Here is a 16,396-nt window from a genome sequence, read left to right on the forward strand (position 1 = left end):
TAGAGTAGACAGGAACCAAACAATGAAACCCTTTTTTCCATTTCCGACGCCAGGGAAATGCGAGACTTCTTCAAAACGATCGTGACCGTACGACACATAAATACTCCCTAAGGTACCAACATAGGCCATAGGAGGTATAAAAAGAAAAGAAAGAAAATGATATTTACAGGTACAGGGACTGTGCAGCCACAATGTCCCTGCGCACTTTAGTCAGAGCTTCCTCGAATTTGCTCTCGAGTTCCTCGTTACCCATGACCTTGGAGGCTTGCGCCATCTGACGGAGACACTCCTCCAATCGACGGAAGACCCGAATCAACGATCCTTCATAAACATCGGTCATTTTACTAATGAGACAGGCGAGTTAGTTTTCGAAGTAGACTTTGCCTCAGAGCGCCGACAGATGGATAACTTACCAAATATCAGCAAAGGATTTGCCGTTCGCCCATTCATACATGACCTCCATAAGCTCCCAGTGGAAACTGTTTACATATTCCTCCTCGTTGACAGCCAGCTTGGACTCTTGAGAGACCTTGGCAACTATGCGGGCCTGCGCTTGGATTTCCTTTAGGGGCTTCGCCAGCTCGTCCCGCGTCAGAGCAGGAGTCTCCTTGGACTTCTCCTCAAAAACGAATACACTCAATGCAGCAGCGATTTGTTCCGGAGAAAGTTTGTTGAAGAAACCATTGAAAAGAAGCTCGCTGAGCATGAGCTCGTCTCCTGTGCTGATCTCGCAGGCGACTCGTGCCTTCAACTGCACGACTTCGGCCTCGTTGATGAAACCGAACCGACGAAGTACACGCTTACGGCACTTGAGCTCATCAAGCTGCATGATGGACATGGCCTCGGAAATCTTCTTCTTCGTCTCCTTAATCTTTGTTCCTAACTCCACCTTCTCAGAATATTGCTCGTAAAGTTCTGGTAGCCGGGGCGAGTTGTGCAGTGGGTTGGAAAGCAAACGAGACTCGAGGACCTCCACTTTCTGTGATGATAGTCAGCAATGCACACAATCAATACAAAATGCAGAAGAAATATATTTCTTACCCTGAGTAGTTTCTTGAAACTTTCGTCCTTGATATTCATATCCTCAATCGGATCAAGTGTAGCAATGCCATCAGGGAAGCGCTTATGGATCTCAGCAAGAGATTTCTTGACTCCATTTTTCGCTTCTTTTGGATTCAGGTCCTTGGGAAGCTTCATTCGTACATGGGAGATGGCACGGATGCATTCGGTAAGGACTGGAACGACCTCCATCCGAGAGTTGTCCCCTTCTTTCACTGGTCTGACTCCAGACGGCAACTCCTCAAATGTCTTTGTGGCCACAGACGGCCCTTCGGCAATATTGAGCAAAACATCAACGACATATCTCTTGTCACGAGGAATCTCCTCCGTTGAATTCTTTGGTGGCTTCCGTTGTTTGTAATTGACAACCACGCCCCATCCGAAGTCTTTGTCTTTGTGCTTGATGTGCACTAGACGACCCGGAGACATAAAGGCCAAAGAATAATCTGGGTGGCTGATGACTGCTTGTATGTCATCTGCAAACTTGTCGAGCTGCGTCCTTAATTCATAGTATTCGCGAATGGTGCCTTCGTCAGAAATGGTCATGTTGGCCCTCTTCTCTTCAAATTCCTGGAGTTCTGCAATGGGGTCAGCACAAATATCCTCCTTCCAGTTATCGAGTGATTAAGCGTACGTTTCTCGAGCTCGGCAACACCGGCCGTGTTTTGGAACTGGTAGAAGCATCTCTCGAGCATGAACTCGGGCGAGATGCCTTCCACACGCATCAAGTTCAGTATCATATTATACCCCAGATGGAAAGCCGAGTTGAGCCTATCCTGCTCTCCGCGCACAATCTCCTTCGCCACCGCAGGATCCATCTCTTCACCAACCATCATGATCACGATACCGCGGTCATCAAGACCTCTTCGACCAGCTCGGCCAGACATTTGGACGAATTCGGACGGCGTTACCCAGCGCTGGCTAAAACCGTCAAATTTCCGGACGCTCGTGAAGACCACAGTCTTTGCCGGCATGTTCAGACCGATTGAGAATGTTTCCGTCGCGAACAGCACCTTGATAAGTCCTTCTTGGAAGAGAATCTCGATTGTTTCTTTGAGAATAGGAAGCAACCCAGAATGATGGACACCGATACCTCTCCGAAGCAGAGGTAGAATGTTTTGAATTTGAGGCAGGTTCCTGTCTTCTTCGGAAAGCATCTCGATAGCGCTGTTGAAAACCTTGGATACCATCTCCTTCTCCGAATCATCATTGAAAGCCAAGGTACTCATCTTGAGAGCGCACGACTCGCATTCACGTTTGCTGAAACTGAAGACAATGACGGGGTTGAGGTTCTTCAGCATGATCATTTTCACAATCTTGTAAATGTCGCTCGGGCCTTCATTTCCGCCCTTATTCAATTTCTTGTCTTTACCCTTTCCCTTCCGCTTGGCCATAGCATCGGACGGGTCATCCCCCTTCTTGTCTGCGATGCTGCCCATTGCCTTTTGGAAATTCTCTTCCCGGAACGCTCCCTTTTCGTCGACGACGAGAAAAATTCCCTCGCCACCCGCGGGGAAGAAGTAGTGTTGTAGAGGAGTAGGTCTGAAATCAGTATACACGACGTGACAGGGTTGGTTGTGCATCTTGACGATCCATTCGGCGAACTGCATAGCATTGGGAATTGTCGCGGACAGGAATACATATCTGACCTTATCGGGTAACAGAATGATGGTCTCTTCCCAAACCACTCCTCGAACTGCCACAGCTGTCAGTAGCTTCTAAAGGTCGGCAATACTCCCGATTACTTACTGGCATCACGCATGTAATGAATCTCGTCAAAAACGACCCATGCAACTTCGCGCATAATTTCCGAGCCGCGATACAACATGGACCGAAGAATCTAGGTGCATGCGTCAGCAATCACCCAGGTTGCGCTTGAAGTGTCATGGAGGCCTACCTCTGTTGTCATGACCAGACAGGTCGCTGTTGGGTTGATAGTGACATCTCCCGTCATTAAACCAACATCACCAAATTCCGCCGCAAACTCTCGGTATTTCTGATTACTCAAAGCCTTGATAGGACTCGTGTAGATGACTCTTTGGTTGTTCTTCAAACTTTGCGCGATGGCGTACTCCGCAACTACCGTCTTACCGGCACTGGTATGAGCCGAGACCAGAACACTTTCCTCTCTCTGGATAGATGCAACGGCTACTTGCTGGAACGGATCGAGCGTGAACGGCCACACCCTCGCAGGGTTCTCAGGCGGTTTGTGTTGCGAGATAGGTACGTACGGATAGTTGGGCGGAATGGCAACTTGATGCCGAACCTGGTGCGACAACTTGACAGAAGTTGTTTCCTTTGTGGCTTGTAGACCTGCAGATGCTGCAACCTCGCGCTCCTGCGCCGTCTCGAATTCGTCTGCTAGTACAGGCTGCGGCTCCTTCTCAAGTCGCGGACGTTTGGCATCGGGTTGTTGCTCGTTGTTCTCGGTCGCAGGCGCTTCAGCCTCTTCTCCATCTCCGACTTCTCCAGCAGGTGCATCGGGAATCTCGATATCCTCCGTGCTCTCTGTCGCTGCGCCATTTTCCTTCACATCGCCATTTACCTGACGCTTCTTGCTCTTGTCTTTCTTGGGTCGCTTGGATGCACCATCGGTGACCTTCGCTGCCGCTTGAGGCTGGTCTTCAAAAACATCGAAGAGTTCATCCATGATCGAGACGAACTCCAGAATCAGCCGCAGATGGCAGAGACTAAGGCCAAGTTGAGCCGAGACGTCTGTTGTTCTCTGCGATCGACCGAGAAATTTCAATGTTCCTTCCGATGAAGGCGGCGTGTGATTGGGCAGAAACAATTTTCTTTGGGAAACTGCTATCACCGCCGGAAAAACCTGCTGCTTCGGTGCAGCAAAATCACGTGATAACGGTCCCGGGGAGCCGCCGAAGCTGTATCGTTCCACTCCTTCTCTTCCCTTCCGGATGGTCGATTATCGGGTTACTTCGACTGTATCGTGTCTCCTGCTTCCCTCAAGGTGCGTAATTGTTGCTCTTTGACTTCCTCTGCTTTCAATTGGCTCTGACTGGTGTGTTCAAGATGAACGCCGCTTCTGCTCTCCGCGCCAGAATGGCCACTTCCTTCGTCGCCCGTCGTGGCTTTTCCACCACCCGGGCCCAGCTCGGCAGTCCGTACCACTACGCTGAGGGCCCTCGCTCCAACATTCCCTTCAACCCTCTGACCAAGTACTTCTTCTGGAGATACTGGGCTTTCATGAGTACGTACCTCCGATTGAATGTCCGCGATGCAGCCAATGGATCATGCTGACTTTTGAATGTAGTCACCGGTTTCGGTGCTCCCTTCGCCATTGCTGGTACGTTCTCAAATGGTCGAACGCAGGATCATACGTATTCTAACAGTGCTCCTATACAGTTTGGCAAACCTACAAGACCCGTTAAGAAGCTCGGTTACGCTGAAACTTCTCACGCCTCGGCATGCTTGGGCATTGGGAAATGGCGGGAAATGTATCCTATACTTGAAGCATTCGGTATCATGTACAAAGTTCACAATTCAGAGGATTTCGACGAAGGACTTCTTTGCAGCCTGTTATCTCTTGTTTTTCGTTCCTCGTAGTTGTTGGTTGTAGTGCATTGTGGTGGATGGGTTGATGCCCATTAGAATATGAATGAAGTCATTGGTCGAGCGCTCACTTTTGTCCGTCCGAAAATTAAAAATCTTTGGCCGGCAAAGCTATGTTTGCAGTCCGCAGACAACACAATTAATTGTACAGAAAAAGCACTAATCCTTTTCAGAGTATTCCACAAAGGCCTTTTCATGAAGTCGATTACTTGATTACTCTAAATCAACTATTTACTTGTTCAAGCCTCGGTGATACATGGCGGGGTAAAATCTTCAATATCTTGAAAGATGCGCAACTTGAAAAACGTGCGCCTCGCCGAGGTGCATCTTCAGAATGAGCTTCCTCTCACGGCTACCGCGTGGGATACAGCTTCGGACGCTGTAATTTGTACCTTTGGACCTACAGAGGCGAACCCCATCATTGAGCTTCGGAGGAAACACCAAGACAGCTACTTTACGAACCCTGTAGGCGCAGAAGTATTTGAATGCATCGCATCCTGGGATGCGCCTTGCCCGCTACCAGATTTGGCCTGCGATCGGGTTCTCTCGCTACATTACTTCGCGGACAATCTCACCGCGTGCTTGGTCTTGGAGGGAGGTGATATCGTCATCGTTCGTGAGGACCCCCTTCCGGGCGAAGATAAGATCGAGATCGTGGGTTCAGTCGATGTTGGCATTGCAGCAGCCGCCTGGTCTCCGGATGAGGAGCTACTGGCTCTCGCAACTAGAGCCAATACCTTTCTCTATATGACTAGAGAGTTTGAGAACGTTGCTGAAATCGCCTTCACCCCCGAAGATCTTAAGGCATCTCAGCATGTCTCCGTGGGCTGGGGCAAGCGAGAGACACAATTTCAAGGAAAGAGAGCCAAAGCCCTCAGGGACCCCACGATACCTGAAAAGGTAGACGAGGGCCGATTGAGCAGCAATGATGACGGCAGAACTACTATCAGCTGGCGCGGTGACGGCGCCTACGTTGCTGTGAATAGTATCGAAGCGGGTGTTCGTCGCGTGATTAGAGTCTACTCCAGAGAAGGCACTTTGGACAGCGTGAGCGAGCCAGTCGACGGTCTAGAAGGTGCCCTTAGCTGGCGGCCCTACGGCAACCTGATTGCGGGAATTCAGAGGCTTGAAGACAAGGTCGATGTAGTGTTTTTCGAGAGAAACGGCTTGCGCCATGGAGAGTTCTCACTTCGCCTCACCGAGGAAGAAAGAGCATCCTGGGCCTCGCATATTCATCTCAGTTGGAATGTCGATTCAACGGTCCTTGCTGTCTTGTTCGGAGATCGCATACAGTTCTGGACCATGGGTAACTACCACTACTATCTCAAGGAAGAGGTCCCTGTGTTGGTCAAACCGGATTATCCTCATCCTTTTGTCTTCAAATGGCATCAAGAGAAGGCTCTACGCTCTGTTGCTTGTGGCTCAGGTACTTGGCACTCCGATGACTGTTCCGTATACGTGCTGATGATCGTCTCTTAGCGTCTATTCTGGACCTAGACTTTGTCTTCGACGTTTCCCATGGTTCGACCGTCTCACCTTATGACGTTGGTGCTGTTGCTGTGATCGATGGAAGTATGTTTGTATCCGCATCTGATGAGAAGAGCTTTATGCTAATTCGCAGAAGAAACCCTGAAGTTGACTCCCCTAAGGCTATCGGGAGTTCCTCCACCAATGGCTCACAGTGACGTGCCAGTGGACTCGAACGTTGTCGATGTCGCATTCAGCAAGTCTGGCACTCGGATAGCGGTCCTCATGAGAGATTGCTTCTCTATCTACATGTGGTCATTGAAGACTCGTCCTGTTCCTTCTCCAATACTCGAGTCTAGCCATCCCTTGCCGGACACGGTAGACAATCGGCCACGACAGATCGCTTTTTTGAACGAGAATCAAGTCTACATTCTCAGAAACAGTGGACCGAACAGTGCTTGTATTCAAAGGACAACGCTCGAGACTCGATCAACGACGACCGTCTATCAAACAACAGACTCGGAGCAGATTCTCACAATTTTCCCAACCCTTGGAAATGAAGCTTTGTGGTTTTCGCATGTCCGTCAACCTGGGCGTCCAATCGCGTACTCTATCCTGAAGGCCTTCTCCGAAGAAAATGTCGAAGTGGATTCCTGGGACCAGAGTCCTGCTGTCGACACTCACTGGGCTCGGGCTGTCCACTTGTCAGATGATGAGGTATTAGTTCTCTTGCCTACAATTGACTTCATACTGGCTGACAACTCTAAAGCGCATTTTAATTTCATTGTCGAGGACCGGGGCCCTTTATGCGAATAGTCAACTGCTTGCAAAGAATTGCACGTCCTTTCTTCTGACCCAAGCGCACGTCTTGTTTACTACTTCCCAGCATCTTCTCAAGTTTGTTCACTTGACAAAAGCAGAAGGTTTGTTGAGTATTGCGATCTCATTACTAATTTCTAATGGCTGATTTCAACTTGCAGAGATGGAAGTTCCTGCCGATACTCCCGAGACAGACGAACGATGCCGAAGTATCGAACGTGGAAGCAAACTGGTATCTGTCATACCCACTAAATTCGCTGTTACCCTACAGGCGCCTAGGGGCAACATAGAGACAATCTATCCTCGAGCTCTGGTCTTGGCCGGCATCAGAAACTACATCGATAGAAAGGACTATCGCTCCGCGTTCCTTGCCTGTCGCAGCCAGATGGTAGACATGAACATCCTTCATGATTATGCACCTGAACAATTCCTGGAAAACGTTGCACTATTTGTGGATCAAGTCAAGAGAGTCGATTTCATCGATGAATTCCTATCCCGGTTGAGGTGAGTGGACGGCCTGACTTTTCCTCTCGAGAGCCTTGCTGACCGGCCCTCAGTGAGGACGACGTCTCGCAAACCTTGTACAAGGACACGTTGAAGACGCCCAAGGAGGTTCAAACCACAGTTCAGCCGGAGGGTACGGCCTCTTTCAAGCCGGCAACTAAGACCAGCAAGGTCAACCGGATCTGCGATGCTTTTTTGGCCACCCTTGAGAAACGCTTAGACACCAACTTGCATAACCTGGTCACTGCACATGTTTGCAAATCGCCACCGGATCTTGAGGCTGGACTTCAGCTTGTCGCTCGCCTGAGAGGTTTGATTACAGTCACGGGTACTCCTTTGCCAGTTACTGACCGCTCTACAGAACAAAGCGCGGAGCAAGCAGAGGACGCAATTGAGCATATGTGTTTCCTCACGGATGCTCACCGTCTATACGACCATGCATTGGGGCTCTACGACCTCGAGCTCACCTTGTTGGTTGCTCAACAGGCTCAAAGGGTAAGATCGGCGCCGTCTGGCTGGCGAACGAGTCTCTAATCTCGTGCAGGACCCTCGAGAGTACCTCCCATTCCTGCGGAAACTTCAGCAGCTTCCCGACGATCGACGCCGTTTCGAAATAGACAACTATCTTGGCCGCTGGGCGAAGGCTTTGAAGCATCTCCATACTCTCAATACCTATGACGAGATGCGCGCGTATGTCATAAAGCATGAGCTGTACAAAGAAGCGATTGACCTATTCAAATATCAGCCAGAGCAGCTGCGTGATATAACACATGTCTATGCTGACTTCCTGCACGACCACTCCAAATACAAAGAAGCAGGAATCGGTACGTCTCTCCATTCTTAGATAATCCCGCCGAGCAGCCCCCGAACACACTGATGCTGACTTCTTTCTAGCCTACGAGTCTCTTTCGCTCTACGAAGATGCATACAAGTGCTATCACCTGGCGCACCTCTGGCGGGAGTCTCTATACTGTGCCCTAATGGTTCCTCTATCGGAAGCCGACCTCACTGCGCACGCACTTGCTCTATCGACTACATTGACAGAAGAAAGCCGCGACTACGTCTCTGCAGCTCAAATCCACGCAGAGCACCTGCACGACATCCCGGCAGCCGCCCGTCTGCTCTGCCGCGGCTCTCGCTTCGCGGATGCGACGCGTATCCTCGCGCTCCATGGTAAAAAAGATCTGATCCCGGAGATTGTAGACACAGGGCTCGCAGATGCCATGGGAACCACGACGGACCTCCTCGCCGACTTCAGGTCACAGTTGAATGCCCAGGTTCCTCGTATCCGAGAACTACGTGAACGCCGTGCTGCCGATCCCCTAGCCTATTTCGGTGGTGATCCAACCACTGGTGACCTCGGAGTCGATATTCCGGATAACGTGTCTCTGGCTCCCACGGACGCCTCCACACTGGCTGGTCGCACCATGTTCACGAGGTACACAGGCAAAACGACATCCTCACGACATACGTCCAAGACCCGGCGGCGTGAGGAGCGAAAGCGGGCGCGTGGTAAGAAGGGCACGGTCTACGAAGAGGAGTACCTGGTCAACAGTGTGCGTCGACTCATTGAACGGGTCAACTCGACTGTTCCGGAGGTGGAAACGCTTGCTGACGCACTCCTGCGGCGGGGCATGCGCGAGCGCGCCGTTGCTATTGAAAAAGCTATGCAGGAAGTGCTAAAGATGTGCGCTGAAAGTCGGGAGGAAGTGTTCGGCGCCCCGGAACAAGACGAGAGTGAGAATGCCGAAGAGGGTCTCGACAGGGAAAACGTCGACGGTGCCGAAGAACTTAGACCTCGTGGGGGACAGCGCGTGTTCGCTGAGAGTGTCACGTCCGTGCTCGGCACCGGTAAACCAGGGCGGGAAGTCCCACCGGTCAGGGAAATGAAGAAATCTGCCCTGCTGAACTAGTCTCCTGACATGAAATGAGTTTTGAGTATGTTTGTTGGGCCACTATCTGCTGAGGTAAATACTGGATAGATAAAAAGGACATATAAACCCGAAACCCAACAGCGTCTGGACCACGTGCTAATGGACGTTGCACCATGCAATGCTGTAAAACATGATATGCAGTTGTAGTTTAATATTTTGACGTGCATGATAGGAACTGTTGTTGCGCCAGTCTTTGCGTTAAACAAATTTGGATTAAAACCACAATGGACGATTCAGAAGTAACGAAAATGATCACAGCTGGGTATCTTCTCGTACCAAGCACCATGTGTCAGGGCACTTGTACATAGCTGATTAAGATGTTTTGCAGTGCTCATAGCATTTCAAGAAGAGAGGATATCACCTGTTGCGCTCACAAGGTGATCCTCCACACTGATAGGACCCTCCCCCACACCAGTCAAAATGACGCGGCTGATGCCGTTCTTCAAGACTTCGACAGCTCTAGAGTCAACTTTCTCCAGAGGCACGCCTGGAGCAGTGACGTCCTTCAAGATATCGTAGAATGGGCCGTCGAACCCTTCAGTGTTGGGGCCCAAAATAGCCTTGACGGTTCCTGCGACCAGCTTCGAGTCTTTCTCAGGGTAGTAGATAACGGCATTCGGGCCAGCGTCGAATGTGTAAGCACACACAGTCTGGCCAACGGCACGGTTGATGTCGTGGACGAGTCTCACGGCAGCTCTGGAGACGTCGTTCATGTAGAAGATCGGAGGCCAGGAGTCGAGGCAAGTTGCGTGGAAGCTGTTAGAGTCACGCATAGTGATTTCGGCAAAAACAGGGAAGTCCTTATTCTGGATTGCCGTCTCAATGGCGGCCATCCGCTCAGGGACAACAGATGCGGCCCGGGTAGCAAAGAGACTCGAGGTAGCAACAGTAGTCTGCATACCCTCTGTACTGGGGACGTCTTTCTTCTCGGCACTGACGACAAGGATGATTGCACGCATCTCAGGCCAATGAGATGCAGGAGCGACTTCCTCAGCCAGGCTGTCACTACCATCTTCCCGCTCGCCAGCACGCCAGGCAACATAACCGCCCATCAGAGACCGACAAGCAGAGCCGGAGCCCTGACGGGCAATACGGCTGAGCTCCAGGGGAGATTGTGGAAGCTGATAGAGATCCGCTATGGCACGGACAAGTGCTGCGAAACCAGCGGCCGAGCTCGCAAGACCAGCAGCGGTGGGGAAGTTGTTCTCGGAAACAATTCGCAATGGGAGAGCACACAGTTTAGGCAATGAGGGGTCGGCATTTTCGAGAGCCTGACGGAGGGAACGCAGATTGGAGAGACAAGCGAGTGTGCGTTTGGAGGACTGAATATCCTGGGGCTTGCCGTTCAAGATGAGCTCGTCGGCGGCGGGGTAGATAGCTGAACAGGAGGCGGTAGTGAGGGTTCGGAGGGAGCGCTGAGAAAGAGTAACAGAGAGGGAAGAATTGGTTGGCAGATTCAGAGACGCATCTCTTTTACCCCAATACCTGAGTACCCCTGTTAGGAGGAAACGAGAATCACCACAGGACGGATTAGGGGGCGATAGTCGACTCACTTAATAACAGCAATATTGACCGGGGCGGTAGTGGTAGCCCGATAGACCGTACGATCAGAAGTAGCCGCCATCTTGTTCGAATGCAAGGGAGTTGCGTTTCTGTCGAAAGCAGGGGGGAAAGTGGTATACTATAAACTCAATTGCTGATGAGGGGCTGTGGATTATTTGACCATCTCGGGCGTTACCCTTTCGGGCAATCAGCGCATTCTACAGTACGGAGTAGTGCGGTGTACCTCTCTAAAAGGTCGGCGGTGAAAGGCGGTCAAGCCTCCGAAATCCTTCTCCGCCTTCCAATCTCTTGACTAATCCAGCAATTTTTATGGGTGCTTTCAGCGAGATAGACCCTGAGATCGTACATCTTGTCTTGGATTGGTTGGCCGCAATTGATCAAAATGGGCGCCGGTGCAAGTACGCCATCTGTTCCCCCTGCAAACTCAGCTCCCGCTGCAACTTGTCCTGTCGATCACAAGACCCGTGAGATATGGTTGCAGCAGCACAATGCTTCGGGCGGAGCTCCCCATCCTCTGCCTGGAGAAGAAGAGAAAGCAAAGACAAAGCTTCAGCGGCCACTGTCTACGGATCGTGAAGTGAGCAGCATACCACGAGCTCTCGATGCCTCATCGCGAGCATCGTCTTCCGAAACTCCCGCGGCATGTCCGTCGCCGTATGCCGCATCGCACGGTACACCATCGAATGCAGAGGCCGAGACGGGTCATGACCAGAGTACAGGCAATTGGATCTATCCATCTGAGCGACAATTCTTCGAGGCTCTAGTACGGAAAGGAAACACACCTGCCAGCACAGGCTCGGCGTCCGAACTGGCGACAACAGTAGCATCGATTATCCCAATCCATAACGCCGTCAACGAGCGTGCCTGGAGGCAGATCCTTGAATGGGAAAGTCAGGCGCCGTCGTCAGATCCTGGTAGCAAGAAATGCGGTGGACCAAAGCTCTATTCATTCCGCGGGCTGGGCGTCGATCCCCAGTTTCTCAGTCCTCGCGCCCGGTTCAATAGCTTGCTAGGATACCAAAAGCCCTTCGACCGACATGACTGGGTGGTGGAAAGATGTGATGGCGAGCGTGTTGAGTATGTCATTGATTTCTACCAGGGGAAGTCATCAGGAACGGACAGTGGTCCAGCTGGATTAACGGCCAACGCGGGGCCAGGGAAGCTCAGTTTCTACCTCGATGTACGACCAAAGCTCAATACGCTCGAGGGCTGGAGGATGAGATTCAGACGCTTTACAGGATTATAGAACATGCGTCTGTGTCCATCAGTTAACTGGTTTGTTTATTATTCCCCGCTTGCACATACAGAGGCGAAAAGGAGTTTGGGTGTATATTAGCAGCAAGTATCTCGGTGTATGTTCTTGTATAACACAGCAGCTATGTATGATAAGGAACAAGCACGCAAAGCAGGACTTCTAATGAAATATTCTTCACTCCAAATGCGCCTGTTGTTCATCAAAGGAAACAAGTCATGAGTGTGGTGAATCAGTACCAGCAATTCAAGGTAAAGTCATACATGGAATCATATAGCTGAGGATATCGTCGTAAGAGGGAAGGTAAAAGGGTAGTCGGTTCGAGAAAGGCCAATCGAAGTAATCCGAGCTGTCCGACACAGTCATAGCAGACTATCCGAGAGTGACTGCTAGGACAATAATGACCAAAATCACGGCAAGGATAAGAAGGAGGCAGCAAGCCTTGTTCCGAGCGTTCTTTTGGTATCTACTGGCGCTGCGAAGCTCGACGTTCGCGCCCCGAGTGTCCGTAGTGACTCTCTCTACGTTCTCGCTAATGATGTCCAGCTGGCCTCCTTGCTCGTGAACAATATGCGCGACGTCACGGAATAGTTCGTTCAGCTCGCCAACGCTTTGCTCAATGTTGCGAATCTCCGCTTCGCGCTCAATGATAAGAGCCTCCTGGAAGTCCACCTCATCTTGGTTGGCGAGACGAGGCTGCTCCTCGAGCAATTGTTGTTGCTGATGGGAGGTACCATCTACTGGCGCATGTTCCCCCTCTTCCACTGCTGAGCGAGCGGCAACTGCAGACGCTCTTTGCTTCTCCAAAGCTCGACGCTGAACGGTCTGGAACTCCTCCAGTGTCGCCTTGAACTCTGACGACAGCTTCTGTTGAGTCCATTTTTGTGAAGGCTAACGAGTCATTTAGTATTAGTCGCACCCAAGGGAAGCAACAATATATATATTCCGGCAACGTACATTAACATCCTCCCACATCTGGACTTTCTTGATCCCTTCGCCTACATGCTTGAACCCCGATCGAGTTTCCTCGAGGAGATTGTGGACTCGTTCCCGCACCCGCTCAGTGTCCCTTTTCGTTCCTAGAAGCGCGATCTGGTCCGACAGCCGTGTGATATTCGAGGTTAAAGTGAACAACTGGTTTGAGAGACTCTCCGTTAGACGGTCAAAGTCGGGGTCATCACGGTAGTGAGGATCCTCCGAGCGGCGCATAGTAGTAGGCTGCGCCTCCAGGGAGTTCAAACGATCGAAGGACATGATGTGCGTCGTTATATTAGAAAATAAGTGATAGAAGGGTATGTTGCAGCAGGATGATGCATCAACATGCGGAGGTTGCCTTGGAGGAGCACTGTTGATGCCCGGATCTGCAGGCTTCTATCACATGATGGATCTAGTACGGCAGAGCCTTGGAACTCTGCAAGCGGAATAGCGTAATCTACCTCATCAGCTAGCCTCATCACCTGATCAACACGGCTGTGGCTGGTGTGTTTTGATGCTTTTGCCTCAAAAAGCTTCAATTATTTTATCATCGCATTCGGGCAAGCTGTCGACGCATCGCCCTGGTTCCTGCTGCTCCACAGAGGCGCCATTGTACCTCAGTCTCCCATTCCCTTGGTATAGGGTTCAAATCGCTCGGCGACTTTGATCATGCTCTAAATTTCTTACGTCTACTTCTCTACCTAGAGATCTCAGTGTCCCTCTTTCATTTTTCGTCATGGCCGCCGCTATGCCTCGGCCATATAGGCGCATTCTGACATCTGCGCTGCATCGGAGATTTGTCCATGCATCTGCCCTAGCGCTTTCAGTCTGCTATTTTGTTGCATTCCTTCTCGGAGACAAATCATCCTGTAAGTGGCATGGTTTACAAGTGGTCAAGTTCTGCATCGGGCCATTCTGTATAGCTGCAGTTGGTAGCTGACTCCGTTCCTTCCGTGCTAGTTTTATGGGCATGGTTCCCCATCGGAGCGTGCGGTTTCCGCGCGGTTCTTCTCTTTCTCTCCAGTCTCGTCGTTTTCGTTCTGCGCGTCGGTCAGATGCATCTTGGGTCGAGAACAACTGCATCCCCGATCGGTACGTTTAAGTACCTTGTCCCACTCAACGTCATGCAAACCTTCGGCTGGTACCTGTTCTCTGCTTGGTGGTTCAGTGAGATCTACAAGTGGTCGTGTCCTACAAGCGCGCAACTTGAATGGGTCAAACGGGGCAGGTATGTCCAATATCGAGATGGATTCTGCAGGACGATTCTAACCTAGAGAGGAATCAGGCCGCACGAGCGAGCAACACTAAACGAGAGACCGATCTATCTTCATACCTACCATGTGCTGTTGGCAATTGCCCAGTCGATCGTCCATCTCTACTACGACTATGACCGCGTTCCTATCCCTGTGGTTAAGCCAGACTCTGGTGCTTCAGACCGAAGAACTCATCCGTTAGAGCCAGTCTCCAAGCGCATCCAAAGCGCTTTGCCCGGAATGATCAGAGGTGGTCTCGCAAGGAGCGCACTTGTTGCGGCGATTTGCCCGTTCGCCTACGTCCTACTCCTCAGGCGGCCAGCATGGAGCTTCACCTTGTATTTCGCCAAGCTATTTTGGAATTTTCCTAGATCTGCAGCGGATCCTCCTGGTGTTATTCCTGACTTTGGGTTTGGCCTTATGATTCGGACTGCCATATCCGGAGGGCTACTAACCCTTTGCTGGCAATCTGCGAACCTTTTCTTCTCGATGTTTATCAGCAAGGAACCCCTCAAGCTAGGTCAACCGTTGACAGCGGAAGCAAAGGATCCTAACGGCAGCCTACTGACCGGCCTAAAGGCGAAGAAGGAGACAGTAAAGGCCTTTGCATTCTGGGAGCTCTGCCTCATCAGTCAACAATTTCCTGATCGGCGAAAGGCGATTTTCAACGACATCGACCGTGAAGGTGGCTCCACCTGGACTCAGATCCTGCAGTCTGCCACTGAGGTCATCGAGGGCGTCTCTAACAGGATCAATGAGAAGAAAACCCCGACAACAAACGCGAAACCTGAGGAGCAGACCGAAAAATCACAACCTGTTCTCCATTCTCTGCCGCGCTTAGCAGAGCCTCCCAAGGAAGACAACATTTTTGCGAGCTCGCCCAAAGCGGTATCGCGTCATGAGAAAATCGGAGAGGCCTTCAGTTCAGCAGCCAAGAAGTATGGACAATCGCCGGACTGGACTCCGACAGCTAGGGCTCGAGCTCGTGATGTCTTTGACCGCGCGTCCTCAGCTGTGCTGAGCCCTGAGCGAAAGCAGAAGTTGCTCGCTTCTTCCCGGGAGCTGAAGATGCTCACCGGACCGACGAACAAACCAGAGAATGCGCACCCCCTGCTCGCACAGGTCCTTCGCTCGCCAATAGGCCTCATCCTGCGACAGACTTACGCCCGCCGGTTATCCGGAATAGTCCTCGGCACACCGCATGCAAGTTTATCTTCCATCGTTGATGCTATTGAGTCGTTGACCCGCCTCCTCATCGCAAGTCTTGCAGAGGATCAATACGGCAAAGTGCAAAGCGATGTTCCGGGGGTTGTGCGCCTCTTCACAGAGACCATCACGGTCCTTGAGCCATTCATCAACGGCGGGCTAGATGCCCACTGGACGGATGTGAACTTCCCACCCTCCAGCGACCCGGACGCCCAGGCCAACGCGCGTCGTGTCCCAGAGGTGGACCTCGTGCTGAATACAGTTAGGAGCTGCCTCAAAGACCTCTTGTCAGCCTTCAATCTATACTTCAAGGACGTTGGACTGGTTGGGAAGGATCTCCGACTAGCAAAAGAAGCTGCAGGGTTGATTGAGGATAAATATTAACTCATCTCTGCCATAACCGCGCCCTCCGGCCTGTGGCTCTGATGAGAAGTACTCTCTCGTCGTGACTTTCTCTCTACTGACCTCTACTTCTCTTTCCCAAATTTTTTGCCTTTTTCCGATTCCGTGGGCCTTTGGCTATGCATTTTCCAGGCGTTTGTTTGCCATTTTCGAGCAAGATGACAATTTTACTTAGGAATGTACACTACACCTATACTACAAATCCGAGTGACCTCATCCCAAAAGGAAGACCTCGTCTGATACCTGTAACTGAACAAGTATCCTAGCTTTTGTGTATCCTTTGTAAATGCACGCTTTCTTTTGGAGGTCTATATACAGCCACCCAGCACCAGCTGGGCCTTGCATGCAGCATATCTTGGCCCGAACTATATAGTCCAGACATGGCTCGTTGA

At 51.1% G+C, this 16,396-nt stretch overlaps 7 protein-coding genes across 7 annotated transcripts; 4 read left to right on the forward strand and 3 right to left on the reverse strand.

Moving 5' to 3' along the window:
* Nucleotides 1-163: 163 nt before the first annotated feature.
* Asppvi_000876 (ATP-dependent RNA helicase MTR4) lies at nt 164-3,709 on the reverse strand (the record flags this gene model as incomplete). Its single annotated transcript, XM_043297181.1, has 6 exons — nt 164-344; nt 414-979; nt 1,042-1,637; nt 1,694-2,755; nt 2,809-2,899; nt 2,957-3,709. The coding sequence occupies 6 exons, from the start codon at nt 3,707-3,709 to the stop codon at nt 164-166; spliced, it is 3,249 nt and encodes a 1,082-aa protein (XP_043153116.1).
* A 380-nt stretch (nt 3,710-4,089) lies between these two features.
* On the forward strand, nt 4,090-4,448 carry Asppvi_000877 (cytochrome c oxidase VIIc family protein; the record flags this gene model as incomplete). Its single annotated transcript, XM_043297182.1, has 3 exons — nt 4,090-4,267; nt 4,331-4,363; nt 4,423-4,448. The coding sequence occupies 3 exons, from the start codon at nt 4,090-4,092 to the stop codon at nt 4,446-4,448; spliced, it is 237 nt and encodes a 78-aa protein (XP_043153117.1).
* A 469-nt stretch (nt 4,449-4,917) lies between these two features.
* Asppvi_000878 (Elongator subunit IKI3) lies at nt 4,918-9,332 on the forward strand (the record flags this gene model as incomplete). Its single annotated transcript, XM_043297183.1, has 9 exons — nt 4,918-6,055; nt 6,109-6,201; nt 6,254-6,813; nt 6,866-7,019; nt 7,077-7,419; nt 7,473-7,729; nt 7,781-7,914; nt 7,964-8,243; nt 8,314-9,332. 9 exons carry the CDS (start codon nt 4,918-4,920, stop codon nt 9,330-9,332), a joined length of 3,978 nt encoding a protein of 1,325 aa, XP_043153118.1.
* A 362-nt stretch (nt 9,333-9,694) lies between these two features.
* Nucleotides 9,695-10,977, reverse strand: mvd1 (diphosphomevalonate decarboxylase MVD1; the record flags this gene model as incomplete). The annotated part of the gene is made up of 2 exons (XM_043297184.1): nt 9,695-10,838; nt 10,907-10,977. 2 exons carry the CDS (start codon nt 10,975-10,977, stop codon nt 9,695-9,697), a joined length of 1,215 nt encoding a protein of 404 aa, XP_043153119.1.
* A 321-nt stretch (nt 10,978-11,298) lies between these two features.
* Asppvi_000880 (cytochrome c1 heme lyase CYT2) lies at nt 11,299-12,162 on the forward strand (the record flags this gene model as incomplete). The annotated part of the gene is made up of 1 exon (XM_043297185.1): nt 11,299-12,162. The coding sequence occupies one exon, from the start codon at nt 11,299-11,301 to the stop codon at nt 12,160-12,162; it is 864 nt and encodes a 287-aa protein (XP_043153120.1).
* A 378-nt stretch (nt 12,163-12,540) lies between these two features.
* Asppvi_000881 (SNAP receptor PEP12) lies at nt 12,541-13,422 on the reverse strand (the record flags this gene model as incomplete). Its single annotated transcript, XM_043297186.1, has 2 exons — nt 12,541-13,059; nt 13,126-13,422. The coding sequence occupies 2 exons, from the start codon at nt 13,420-13,422 to the stop codon at nt 12,541-12,543; spliced, it is 816 nt and encodes a 271-aa protein (XP_043153121.1).
* Nucleotides 13,423-13,879: 457 nt separating this feature from the next.
* On the forward strand, nt 13,880-15,986 carry Asppvi_000882 (nucleoporin NDC1; the record flags this gene model as incomplete). The annotated part of the gene is made up of 3 exons (XM_043297187.1): nt 13,880-14,012; nt 14,104-14,371; nt 14,429-15,986. 3 exons carry the CDS (start codon nt 13,880-13,882, stop codon nt 15,984-15,986), a joined length of 1,959 nt encoding a protein of 652 aa, XP_043153122.1.
* Between the last annotated feature and the right edge of the window lie 410 nt (nt 15,987-16,396).

Source organism: Aspergillus pseudoviridinutans, assembly GCF_018340605.1.
Source record: "Aspergillus pseudoviridinutans IFM 55266 DNA, scaffold_1, whole genome shotgun sequence".
In the NCBI taxonomy this organism is placed as follows: domain Eukaryota; kingdom Fungi; phylum Ascomycota; class Eurotiomycetes; order Eurotiales; family Aspergillaceae; genus Aspergillus; species Aspergillus pseudoviridinutans.